Source organism: Carassius gibelio, chromosome B20 (assembly GCF_023724105.1).
Source record: "Carassius gibelio isolate Cgi1373 ecotype wild population from Czech Republic chromosome B20, carGib1.2-hapl.c, whole genome shotgun sequence".
NCBI lineage: Eukaryota > Metazoa > Chordata > Actinopteri > Cypriniformes > Cyprinidae > Carassius > Carassius gibelio.
In genome coordinates, this window is record NC_068415.1 from 1,421,930 (window position 1) to 1,434,522 (window position 12,593).

A 12,593-nucleotide genomic window follows, 5' to 3' on the forward strand; every position below is an offset into this window, starting at 1 on the left:
AAAATCATATCATTTTTTTCATATCTATCAAACCAAATCATAATGAGATTTATTATCAGACTATTATAGAAAAATAAAAACAACTAGAAAATATTAATATAAATATATTAAAATCTATTTGTAATTATTAATATACTGCTCCACCAAAAAAAAAGTGTTTGAAAAAGACATTAGTATTGCAATTTTACAATATTACAATATAAATTTATTTACAATGACAAATTTACAAAATTAATTAAAAAATGCAATAATATTTTACAATATTACTATTATTAGTATTTTTCTTCAATGCTATTATTTTATTTATTTTAGTGAAATATAATATCAATTTTAGTCATTAATAAATAATATTAATATTTTTACTTACTAGTAATAATAATAACCAGAACTATTATTATGGTGTTCTTTTCATATTGATAAAGTACTTTTTTCCTCCAAAACTGTACGGCTCTAGAAACAAGCACAGCGAATCTAATAATTAACATTTTAAACTAACTAATGCATTTATACTCATGAATCTGGCATCTTGCTGCGGTCTTTAAGAATTAAAAGCTCTTTAGGACGTTAATGTTTGAGGAGCTTCACCTCATGTCCGGAGAGAAGTCCACCTGACAGGCGTATCCCGCCACCATGTGACCCTTGAAGATCTTCTTCTTGTTGAGCCGGAATCTGTTCTGCGCTCCGAAGATCAGGATCTGATTGTCCATGGACTGACACGCCAGCCACTTCCCTGAGAATATGACACGATACCTCAAGATATTACTGCACAGCTCACCTAGAATCACTAATCAGGTTACTTTCAACAATAAATCACGCTTTAAACCAGCAAATTATGACACATGTGAAACGGTTTGCTATTAAAAACCATGGTAAAATAACATTCATAATTGCATTTGAAGACTCAAACACGTTTATGATTCTTTCTTCTTCATCGATTTTTAGAAATGCCATTGAGACGTGCACAGACGATAAAATACAACATTTGAAGTCGTAAGGCAAGAACACAGTATGGTTTCAGGTTTTAGGAAGCCTGACCTGAAAGGGTTAAAGCAGTTGTAAAAGTCTGAAGTTTTAACATTTCGGTCGATTAGACAGATGTTGATAACGTTTCTAGCATGACTAGCAAGTCGCTAGCATGACTAACAAGTGAGTAGCATGTCATTAGCATGATTAGCCTGTCACTAGCACGTCGCTAACATCACTAGCAATTGACTAGCATGTTGTTAACATGATTAGCAAGTTACTAGCATGTTGCTAGCATGACTGACAAGTGAGTAGCATGTCATTAGCATGATTACCCTGTTACTAGCATACTGCCAGCATGATAAGAAAGTTACTAGCATGTCGCTAGCATGACTAGCAATTGATCAGTATGTTGCTAGCATGATTAACAAGTGACCAGCATGTCGCTAGCATGATTAGCATGAAAATGTTGCTAGGATGTTTAGTAAGTGATTAGGATACTCAATATGCTTCTAGCATGATTAACATGCTGGTAGCATGTTTAGCAAGTTACTAGCGTATCGCTAGCATGATAATCAAGTTACTAACATGTCGTTAGCTTGTTTTTATCATGATTAACATGCTATGAGCATGTTGCTAGCATGATTAGCATGTCGCTATGAACTAAACTAGTAATTAAAACAAAATTGGGAATAATCACTTTTTAAAATGGACAAATTGACATTTAAAACTGTTAGATTTTTTTGTATAGTTAAAACTAAACCACAAAAAGCATCTTTAAAATTAAAATAAATAGATCGATATTTAGAGTATTATTTAACAGTCTTGATACTGTTTTGTCGAAGGTGCTGTTCTTGTGGCTGTAAACAGCAGCTCTTTAAAGAACCAGAGCTGAAGATAAGCTAAAGAGAGGAAATAATTCTGTACTAGTTCTAGTTAACCTCACTGAGCAGCTAGTCAGTTACTGGACGACGATTAGCCGAGGTCTCAGAAGAGAGACTCATTCATACGCAGCAGAACGAGACGTCTGTCACTCAGACTGAAAACCGTCCGCGTCTGACGACTGATCACAGAGAGGAAGTGATGATGTCACTCACCGTTGGGCGAGAGCGTGACCGCAGGCATCGAGTGCATACTGGGCTCAGCGATGTACTTGAAGTCCACAGGAATATCCCTGAAAAAACACATAGACAGTAAAACATGAAAACATGCAATGCATATAAGATTTTTATATTCGACACATACACGACTATTTAGAGAATATATAACCAGCAGTGAAACGTGAGTGACACACACACACACACACACACAAACATATCTATATACAGTAAAAAAGTGCAAAATACACTACTTTTGAATGCATTATTAGTTGTGCATAATGCAATTAATCGCTGAAAATAATGTGATTTATCGCGACAAAAAAATGCATGCACACACATCTATATACAGTACATATGCACTAAATTAATAAGAAAACAATTCACATTTTTTAAAAATACATAGAATATTTAATATTATTTATTTACAAAATAATAACTAGTGTAAAAAGCACCTTATTTTTTTTAAAGTGTTTGCAAACCAAATGTTATTATACTTTTGATCATATAGCAGTACTTTCAAATGAAAAAAAGTTCATAATATACTTCTTTTGAATGTATTATCAGTTTTGTGGATAATGCGATTAATTGCAATTATGCGATTTTTTACATTTTTATTGTTGCCAAGCATTTATATATTATACACACAAACACACACTCACACAGTACATATGCACCAAAATAATAAGAAAACAATTCCAATTTTTCAAGATACATAGAATATTTCATATTATTTAATTACAAAATAATAAAATAATATTTTTAGAATTGTGGTTCAGGTTTTTCCCCCCAAGTTTTTTTTTAAGGGCACATTTAAACATTTGCATTTAAATTATTTAGTTTTACTGTTCAGTTTTATGGCTCTGTAAGAGTGTGTATTTTTAAACTGAAATATGACTCTTGTGTTTCTTTAACCACAAAGACATCTAAAAGAAAGCGTTTCCTCCATTACGAACTGCAGGAGTGTAACACATCCACATACAGTACTGAAGACCTGCACTAAACACACTCAGAAACACTGAGATTGCCGTTTCTAATCCGTTATCTCACTCTCTTTTATGAGGTTTGTACTCAATCTACGCCTCCAAACTGGACCAGAACAATCCCTGGAGAGCACAGACGGACCCAGAATAACTCACCAGACACGAGAACCAGAGCAAACACGGCTCAGATAACTACGTGTACTGCGTTAAGAGCACAGAGACGTGTTACAGCGCATGTATATCACTGCTCTTTCTGATTCTGATTGCTTTTACTGTCCTAAAGACGATTAAATAAAACCATTTGTGACAAAAAACGTCACATTTACCATAAACTCAGCTAGAAAAATTAATTCTAGAGACAAGCTAAATATATAATGATATTACATATTCATTATATTCTTACGTGACCTGTTTGCTAATATTTAACGAATATACTACGTAAAAATTTTTTTGTACAATTAAAATGTTTTTAATGTTTTAAATAATAATAATATTGTTTCTTTCAAAAACATGAAAAATCGTGACTTTTGGTAGAGTAAATATGACTGGTACTGTATATAAATATACCCAACTCAATTATTTCATTAAACATTTGATTAAAAATCTACATGAAGTGCAATTTAAATATTTAATAATCTAGTTGCATATAAACAAGTGTGATTGATTATAATTTTTTTTGTTTCTCAATTTAATTGATTACAGTAATAAAATGATTACAGAACAAAAGTTGATCAGTTTTATTTTAATATAACCGAGATACTATTATTGTTTATTAATATATTTAAATATTTCTATACATTTTTACATTTTCCGAACTCTGTCATTTTTATTTGTACTGTATATATTTTATACATTTTTATATCAGTATAACAAACTAAATGCAAATGAAAAATGTTGCCTTTGCAACTAGCTGGAAAACACACACACACACACGCCCCCAAAACACCTCATTAAACACGCCCCCACATGTTTACATCACTATGTGGAAATATTTGTGTAATGCTGCCCAAATGTTAACGCAAAGCTAACGAGTACTTGTAGTGTTCGGCCAATCACAATGCACTGAGTCAGTTGACCAATCAGAGCAGACTGCTCTTGTCAGTAGGAGGAGCTTTGTAGAAAATACCGTGTTTAAGAGAGGCGGGGCATAGAGGACTTACAATAATGTACAGTACTTTCAAAAACAATATGTTTTTTGAACATTAAAGCACGTACTCTGTTACACCAAATAATGATCTTTAAAAAAGCATCATGTGACCCCTTTAATGGTTTCATTTTCAGATGTAGTTTTAGTAAACTATAATAAAGCCGATGTTGATTTATTTTCCTTTTCCTTTTCCTAACCTGTTGAAAAGCTTCAGAAAAGAATTAAACGAATGAAGCGAGTCCTCACCACTCCCAGACGCGCAGGCTCTTGTCGTCCGAGGTGCTGACGAAGCGGCGGTTCTCGTCCACGAATGTGATGGTGTTAACGGCGCCGAGGTGTCTGTCGTACTCCTGAACCACCTCACCGGAGCGGATGTCCCACTGCGCGCACACACACACACACACAGAGAGAATCACACACACACACACACACACGCGCACACGCCACATCAGTCAACAAAACCAGAGGAACTAACTCTATCGTTACCATATATCTATATATATATATATATATCTATATATATATATATATATATATATATATATATATATATATATATATATATATTTACACACACATGCTAATGAAAATGGAAGAAAAACTTAATTACTAAAACTAAAATTATAATTGTGTACACAAAAAAATACACAAAAAAAAGAGAAAAGAATAAAAATTATATAGACATTTAAGAAAGCCATTAAAATAATAAAAATACACAACTAAAATCACTAAAATTAGAAAGAAAACAAATTGAAAAAACTATTAAAATGTAAAAAATATACAACTAAATTACTAAAACTAAAAAAATTAAATAATGTTTATGTATAATTAAAAAAGTTAATATAAAAGGCAAAAATACACAACTAAATTAGTACAACTGAAATTTATACAAAAAATTATATAAAAAAATGTAATGACAAATACCCAAATAAATTACTAAAATGAGAATAAAAACGTATAAAAAAAATGTAATGACACAAACACAAAAAAACGAATAAACCTGAAATATTAATAAAATATCTATAGACTTTTTAAAAAGTTAATATAAAAGTTCTAAATTTCTAAAGCTGGATAAAATCAAAAGAATCAAAAATCAAAGAAACATTTAGACATTAGGAAATAGACATTAAAGGACAACTAATTTAATAAAAAAATAAAAATAGAAATTAGAAAAAAAAACATTCAAAAAAAAAAATACACGACTAAATTTCAAAATTTTAAAATTATATAGACATTAAAAACACAACTAACTTAATTGAAAACCAAAAATATAAACTAATTAAATACTAATAAAATCTCTGAAATTACACTTAAGTAACACTACGCTGTATTCGCAAATTAGTTCATAAATGCATTAAGCGTAATCGTATTAACATAGATGGCATACGCCGATTTTAATAGAAATATACAGGCTAGTGGGGCTGGAAAATAATCAAGTTTTTTTTTTTTTTTTTACAGTTTTTGTCAATAACAGTATGGTTTTTAAACATTTCTGATATTTCGATATACATCACCAGTGTTTCCCATAAACTGATTTTTTTGTGGGGTTTTTACTTCATTGAATAAACATGAGTGCTGCACGTTTCAAAATCAAAACACGGCGCGGGTGTTTTATATGAATGTATTTGAGCTAGGAAACCGCTAGGTTTTTCAGTCTAAAAGCGCCTCCTGCTGGAAAACAATGAATTTGCATTTTTAGTAAAAATCACGTCTCCTCCAGCACTTCCAGTTTTCTGCAGCAACTCGGAGCACTTTTCATCTTGTTTTCTGGCTGACGCACATTTGTTTTAATCTATAAGAATAATTAGCCTACACTACCAGTTTTAAGAAATTTATTTTGCTCACCAGGCCTACATTTATTTGATCCAAAGTACAGCAAAAACTCCAAAATTCGGAAATATTTTTACTATTTAAAATAATCACTTTCCATGTGAATATCAATTAAACTCTAATTTATTTCTACGATGCACAGCTGAATTTCCATCATCATCACTACTCCAGTCTTCAGAGTCACATGATCTTCTCAAATCATCCTAATAGCCGATTATAAATATTTAAAACACTTTTTTCAAGAGTCCTTGATGAATCAAAGATCAGCAATTATCTAAAAAAAAATAAAAAGCTTCTGTAACATTATACACTACTCCATTCAGTATAATATTTTTAAATAAATGCTTAAAATTAATCAAAAGTGATGGTAAAAGGCATTTAAAATCGTGTTCATATGGATATCGGAATTGTATCGTATCGAAATTAAGTAATGTATCGTGATATAATTTTGTGAATGATGTGACTTGCACCTGATTAAGGGGAACAAAGCATTGCATTCTGGGTAAAAAACTACTTGCTACCGCCAGTCCCTTTCATAATGCAATTAAGCTCTTGCTCTGATTCGTGTGCATGCTCTCGATCTGGTACCTGGACGATCTTCTTGTCCGACATCCCAGCAACAAACAGGTTCTGTTTGTCCTCGTCCGGGTTGAACTTGACGCAGTAGGGAACCTTCCTGTTGGTGAAGCGTGAGATGCACTGACCTGAGGAGCAGAGGAGGTTTATTAGATGGACTTCAACCGCTCTCGATGAACTAGACCTGATCTCAGAGACAGATCTGCCCAATATTAAGCTCTGAATCCTGTCTGTGTGAAGCTCTCACCCGTCTCCGAGTCCCAGAGCTTCAGATATCGGTCGTAGGCGGCGCTCAGGAACTGTGTGCCAGTGTTGTTGAAGCACACGTCACGCACGGCTTTACTGTGACCTACACAGACACCAGACTTCACTCAGATCCACACTCATTCTCTTATGCTCACTAAAGCTGCATTGATTTGATCAGCTAAACAATAAAAGCTCTTTAGCACATCACTCGGACAGAGAGCGTCTGTAATGACCAGACTCACCAATAAAGGTCCGTGCACATCTCCTGTCATTATACACCTCCCACAACTACAGAAGACAGAAACAACATCAGCTCGTTCTGATCTACACACAGCTAGCATACACTCTTCAAACACTGATCAATCATGAAAAGTAGCTTTAGATGCATGGACCGCTCATTAAACCTGCTTACATAATAACAACTAGAATTAATAACTTTTTTTTTACTCCAACAGACCATTTTATATTATTGCATTTTTGTACACTAATTATTAATATTATAACCATTTTAAATTATTACATTTTTGTATACTCATTATATTCATATTAATATTATATTATTCTAAATCACCGTTTTGCACAATAATAATTAATATTACTATTACAATAATCATGATTTTTTTATTCCAACTTAATATTTACATTAAATTATTTTTTAATTACATTAATGTATTACATTAATATCATATTAATCTAAACTTTTTTATTATCTTTTTTTACATTGTCATCAAAATATTAACAACAATCATTTGCATTTTGTTTTATTCTAACATTCCAAGTTCCCGTAATATTATTATTATTATTGTTATTAATTTTATTACATTAATAGTCATTAACAACAACAACAATACAATACAACAATAATAATAATAATTAAAATCCTATTAATTCTTTCAACAGACTTTATTAAATGCTTGTATAATTATAATAATTATTATTATTTCCATTATTTATTAAATTAATAGAGTATTTAATTTTAATTTAACCCTTGTGGATTGTTCAAATTCACTACCCTTTCGATACTCCATATAACTCCATATACAAGCCAGAAACTAAGCCTTTTTTTGCACAGGCCTATCTAAAGGGTTAATGGTCCCACCTAGTGATCAACTGTAAAAATAACAAATTTTACCTCTTCCCAAAAGGGAAAACCACAAACAATCAAGAATGCATGATTATATGGTGTCATGGCTTTGCAATCAAAAAATGTCGTTATAATGGAAGTCAATGAGGCAAAAACAGCCACCAACAACAAATTATGGAGAAAAAAAATTAATCTAATGCTGCACAAAAACTAACAATGCATCAAAGCCAATTTTGTTTCTAATCTTTGACATGCCCAAGACTGTGATAAAAGGTAAAAAAATATCCAGTCCACAATCACTTTTTATACTGAAAATATGTAATTTTGTGTGTTTTTTTCCCCAAATCAGTGACATCATTTATGAACTTGGTAATTAAAAAGTTAAAATCTTGGAATTTTTTTAAAAATTTGGTAGTTTTGATCAGGACTGAGGTTGATTAATAGTTATGCAAAAAAAAAAAAGAAAAAAAAGTATCTGATACATTTTTACAGCAATTTAATTTAGTGGATGTCTTCATCCACAAACAACTCGAAAGGGTAGTGAATTTGCCCACAGTGTACCGTTGAGTTTTTGAAACATTTCAAAGCATTTTCCCAAAATATGGGTCAAAATAAGATTTGGCACCAAAAATCATACCATTAGCTCAAACACAGAGAAAGTTGTGGCCAAAATAAGACTCAACTTTACCCCCTAGTGGACGAAAACGTCCCCAACAACGCATAAGGGTTAAGATTATTAACAATAACAACAGCACAATATAATAATAAATGACTTTTGCTTTACCAACACACTGCATTAAATGCTTGTAAAATTATTATTACAACTATTATTAGATGAACTGACTGTTATTATTTAAGTATTAGAACAAACCCTGTCTCAAGACGAAGTGATGAAGAGTTTTATGTAACGTGTGCTGCAGCGTAACACTGTATCAAGAGCAAACTTATGATCTGACCTTGATCTTACAGTCCATGGAGCAGGAGAGCAGGAGATGACCAGACCGCGGGAACAGACGGATGGCACTGACCCCCTGCAGACAGGAGCAGAGTCAGTGTGTGTGTGTGTGTGTGTGTGTGCTGAGAGCCTTTTAAAGCAGCATGAACTCCAGCCACACACACGCTCACTGTTTGCAAACGTCACTGATGTCGTCATAAAAAGGAATTCACTTTATTTATTAAATGCATCTGGCAAAATTTGGATGAATAGATCAAAAGAAAGGCATTTCATCTGATTAAACTGTTGACAGAAACTCCAAGAGATTCACGACTTTGGTTTAAAGTATGCAAATGAATATGATTCAGATGCATGCACTTCTTAAAGTAATAATTAAAAAGAAGAAATTCCGAAAAAATTAAATTGGACCTTATAATAAGCTGGTTGAATTTTATAGCTTTTATGGCTTCAATTAAACTAATATTTCATTTAACTGTAAAAACAGAATCCAGAGAGAATTACAGCATAAAATTACAAATAAATAAATAAAAAAGGTTAAGAAAAAATAGATTTTGTTAGGCAATAACATTTTAAACTGTGAGATTACTAAATTTTGATTATAATTTAATTTACACATTAAAACAGAAATAAAAAGGAAATTCAGAAAAATAAAAGTAATTTGAGAAAATATTAAGTGGATTTCATAGGGCCCTAAAAAAAATTTTTGTTAATAAATTGTTGTTGTTTTGTGTACGTTTCATGATTTCAATTAATACAAATTTTTTTCAACGAGAAAAATAAAAACGGAATTTTGAAAAAAAAATTATTAAGTGTATCTCATAGGGCCCTAAAAATATATATTAAAAAAAAAAATTATATATATATATATATATATATATATATATATATATTTTTTTTTTTTTTATTGTGGTTCAATTGTGTATGTTTCATAGTTTCGTTTAATTGCATTTTGATGGCTAATATTTAATTCAACCATAAAAACAGAATCCAGAAAAACAAAACACAAAGAAATTCTGAAAATTAAAAGGAATTTGAAAAAAATTAATTAAGTTGATTTCGTAGGGCCCTAATAATGTAATTTATTATTGTTATTAAATTGTCATTTTGTGAACGTTTCATGATTTCAGTTATTAAATTTGACATTTTTTTGAATAATTTTTGAATAATTATTTTGGCCAGAAAAATTAAAAACACTAAAACTCTGAAACTTTTTTTTTTTGTTAATAAATTGTGGTTCAGTTGCGTATGTTTCATAGTTGTGTTTAATAGCATTTAAATGACTACTATGTAACGCAACCCTAAACACAGACCCGTGAGGCGTACCTTGGTGTGTCCGGTCCAGACGTGCAGCTGTTTCTTGGGCAGGTAGCATTTGTCCGGGACGTCTGCTGAGCGCAGGTTGATGCCCACGTCCTGAGGAACGTGCAGGTACGAGCGGCCCTGGTAATCGTACGCATCTTTAACTGCAGCGAGGGAGAGAGAAAGCGTTCAGCAGCAGACCGCGGACACGTTTAGCCGTGTGTGTGTGTGTGTGTGTCGTACTGTGCAGGATGGTCTTCTCCTCCGCTGGAGCCTCTTCTTCATTCTTGCCTCTCTTCTGTCTCTTGGCCAGGATCTCGTCCAGCTCTTTCTTCTCGTCCTGTCATAATAACAGCGGTTGAAGGTTTTAGCTTCATTATAAACCAGTACTCCAGTGAGTCGGTGTCTGAGCGCCTCACCTCGGAGGGTTTGGCCACGTCTCTCTCATCCTGGTATTTGGCCCAGGGTCCGAGGAAGCTCTCGATGTCCGAAGCGTCTCCACCTTTCACCTTCTTCCTCTTCTCTGACTTCTTGACCCCCGTCTCAAACGCCATCAGACCTTGTGTGACAGTAACAGCAGGATTTAACAGCTCTTTCTGATCACACACACTTAGAAGCTGTTGGAATGGATTTAGTAGTTTTAATTTCACTAATAACAAAATATTACATTTTACCCCGAATGGTTATTTGATTGAATGGTTGTGCTACTGTTTTATTTTAATGTCAATGTTCAATCCTCAATAACTGCACTGAATGGTGACACAGAGGGGTTTAACATGCGATGTTAAAGATGAGAAAGATGCTGAATGATGTGAAGCAGACCTTTGTTCTTCTCTGCTTCCTCCACGGCTCCGATGTAGCTGCTGGACGAGACCTGACTGGTGTCCACAGACGGGTCCAGAGCGTACCCTGACCATGATCACACACACACACACACACACACACAGGATATCAATCATACACGCTCTACTGATGATCACACACCAACCAGAAACGCTACCCATCCAGTCAATGGTTTCTCGAGCAGTAAATCATCATTTTTTCATGATTTCTGAAGATCATGTGACACTGAAAACTGAAGTAATGATGCTGAAAAAACGGCGGAGCATCACAGAAATAAATTACACTTTAACAGATATTCACACGGAAAACAGATGTTTTAAATAGTAAAAATATTTCACAATTTTACTGTTTGTGCTGTACTCCTAATCAAATAAAAGCATGCTTTTGATGAGAAGAAGAGGCAACCTCTTGTACACAAGTAACTACGCTGCACTTCTCTCACCGAATGTCGAGAAGGTTCTCCTCTGTTGCTCAAACATGAAGTCGTTGACGTGCGCCGGTTCGGCGTAACCAGACAGCATGTTCCTCGGCGCCGCCATCTGCTGCGATCTGAACGGGTTCGCTGGTCCAAACTGCAATGAGACGAGAGAAGAGATATGATTAAGACACATATTATACTCAATCAGTCTAGACAAACCGCTTCATCAAGTCACCTCGGGAGCAAACATGGTTTCATACGAGGGGTTATACGTGACTTCTTTGAGCGCTGGATCGAGATGAACCCCGGTCATAACATCTTCCTGACAGACACAAAAACACAAAACAGGATTTTATTTGTTATATTTGTGTCTCTGCAGCACAAAAGCAGTCTGAAGTCATATTTGTAGCGATAGACATCAAAACATTGTATGAGTCAAAATTATACATTTCTCTTTTATGCCAAAAATCATTAGGATATTAAGTAAAGATCATGTTCCATAAAGATATTTAGTACATTTTCTAACGCAAATATATCAAAACATCATTTTTATTAGTAATATGAACTTGAATGATTTTCTCAATATTTCGATTGTTTTGCTCCCTCAGATTCAGGATTTTCGAATTGTTGTATCTCAGACAGATATTGTCCGATTATAACAAAGCATACATCAATGGAGAGACGATTTATTCAGATAATGTATGAAATTGACTCTTACGACTGTAACGTTAGTTGTTGTGTAGGGCTAACTAATGATCGAGTAAACAGAATAACCAATATAAACACATTTTACTAGACTGTTCTTTTTCCATATAGAGTAAATACATAACCGTGTCAGCGTTTATAAAACTATATCTCACTAAAAACCATTTATATGTCATAGAAAGCAAGTATTTTGAGGTTTGTTTGTTTGAGGCGAACGTTAGCGGCGCGTTTCTTGTTTAACGTTACCTTAACGGCGACCTCGGGCGCGGAATTCAGCACGGCTATGGACGTTACACTGCCAGATTTTAACGGCTGGAGATGAGCTAGCGCGTCTGGGTCGACTTTCTCCGGACTTGTACCGGATTTAGACTCGTTTTCCGAATCTGAGTCGCTGCCGTAAGAAACGAGGGAAGCTGCCGCCGCCGCCATATTTGTTGTTATGGGTCT

The 12,593-nt window shown here is 33.5% G+C and overlaps 1 protein-coding gene across 1 annotated transcript in view; it reads right to left on the reverse strand.

Annotated features, from left to right (window-relative positions):
• The window catches only part of cdc40 (cell division cycle 40 homolog (S. cerevisiae)), a 13,616-nt gene extending 1,023 nt beyond the window's left edge, over nucleotides 1-12,593 (reverse strand). Inside the window, exons 1-14 of the mRNA XM_052586468.1 lie at nucleotides 12,393-12,593; nucleotides 11,677-11,763; nucleotides 11,466-11,595; nucleotides 11,003-11,089; nucleotides 10,600-10,739; nucleotides 10,424-10,520; nucleotides 10,205-10,344; nucleotides 8,883-8,957; nucleotides 7,085-7,130; nucleotides 6,844-6,945; nucleotides 6,609-6,724; nucleotides 4,437-4,570; nucleotides 2,061-2,137; nucleotides 586-730 (exon numbers count right to left, since the gene is read on the reverse strand). Of these exons, the coding sequence (XP_052442428.1) occupies nucleotides 586-730; nucleotides 2,061-2,137; nucleotides 4,437-4,570; nucleotides 6,609-6,724; nucleotides 6,844-6,945; nucleotides 7,085-7,130; nucleotides 8,883-8,957; nucleotides 10,205-10,344; nucleotides 10,424-10,520; nucleotides 10,600-10,739; nucleotides 11,003-11,089; nucleotides 11,466-11,595; nucleotides 11,677-11,763; nucleotides 12,393-12,575 (1,559 nt within the window). The 5' untranslated portion in view covers nucleotides 12,576-12,593. The remainder of the gene's footprint in view (nucleotides 1-585; nucleotides 731-2,060; nucleotides 2,138-4,436; nucleotides 4,571-6,608; nucleotides 6,725-6,843; nucleotides 6,946-7,084; nucleotides 7,131-8,882; nucleotides 8,958-10,204; nucleotides 10,345-10,423; nucleotides 10,521-10,599; nucleotides 10,740-11,002; nucleotides 11,090-11,465; nucleotides 11,596-11,676; nucleotides 11,764-12,392) is intronic.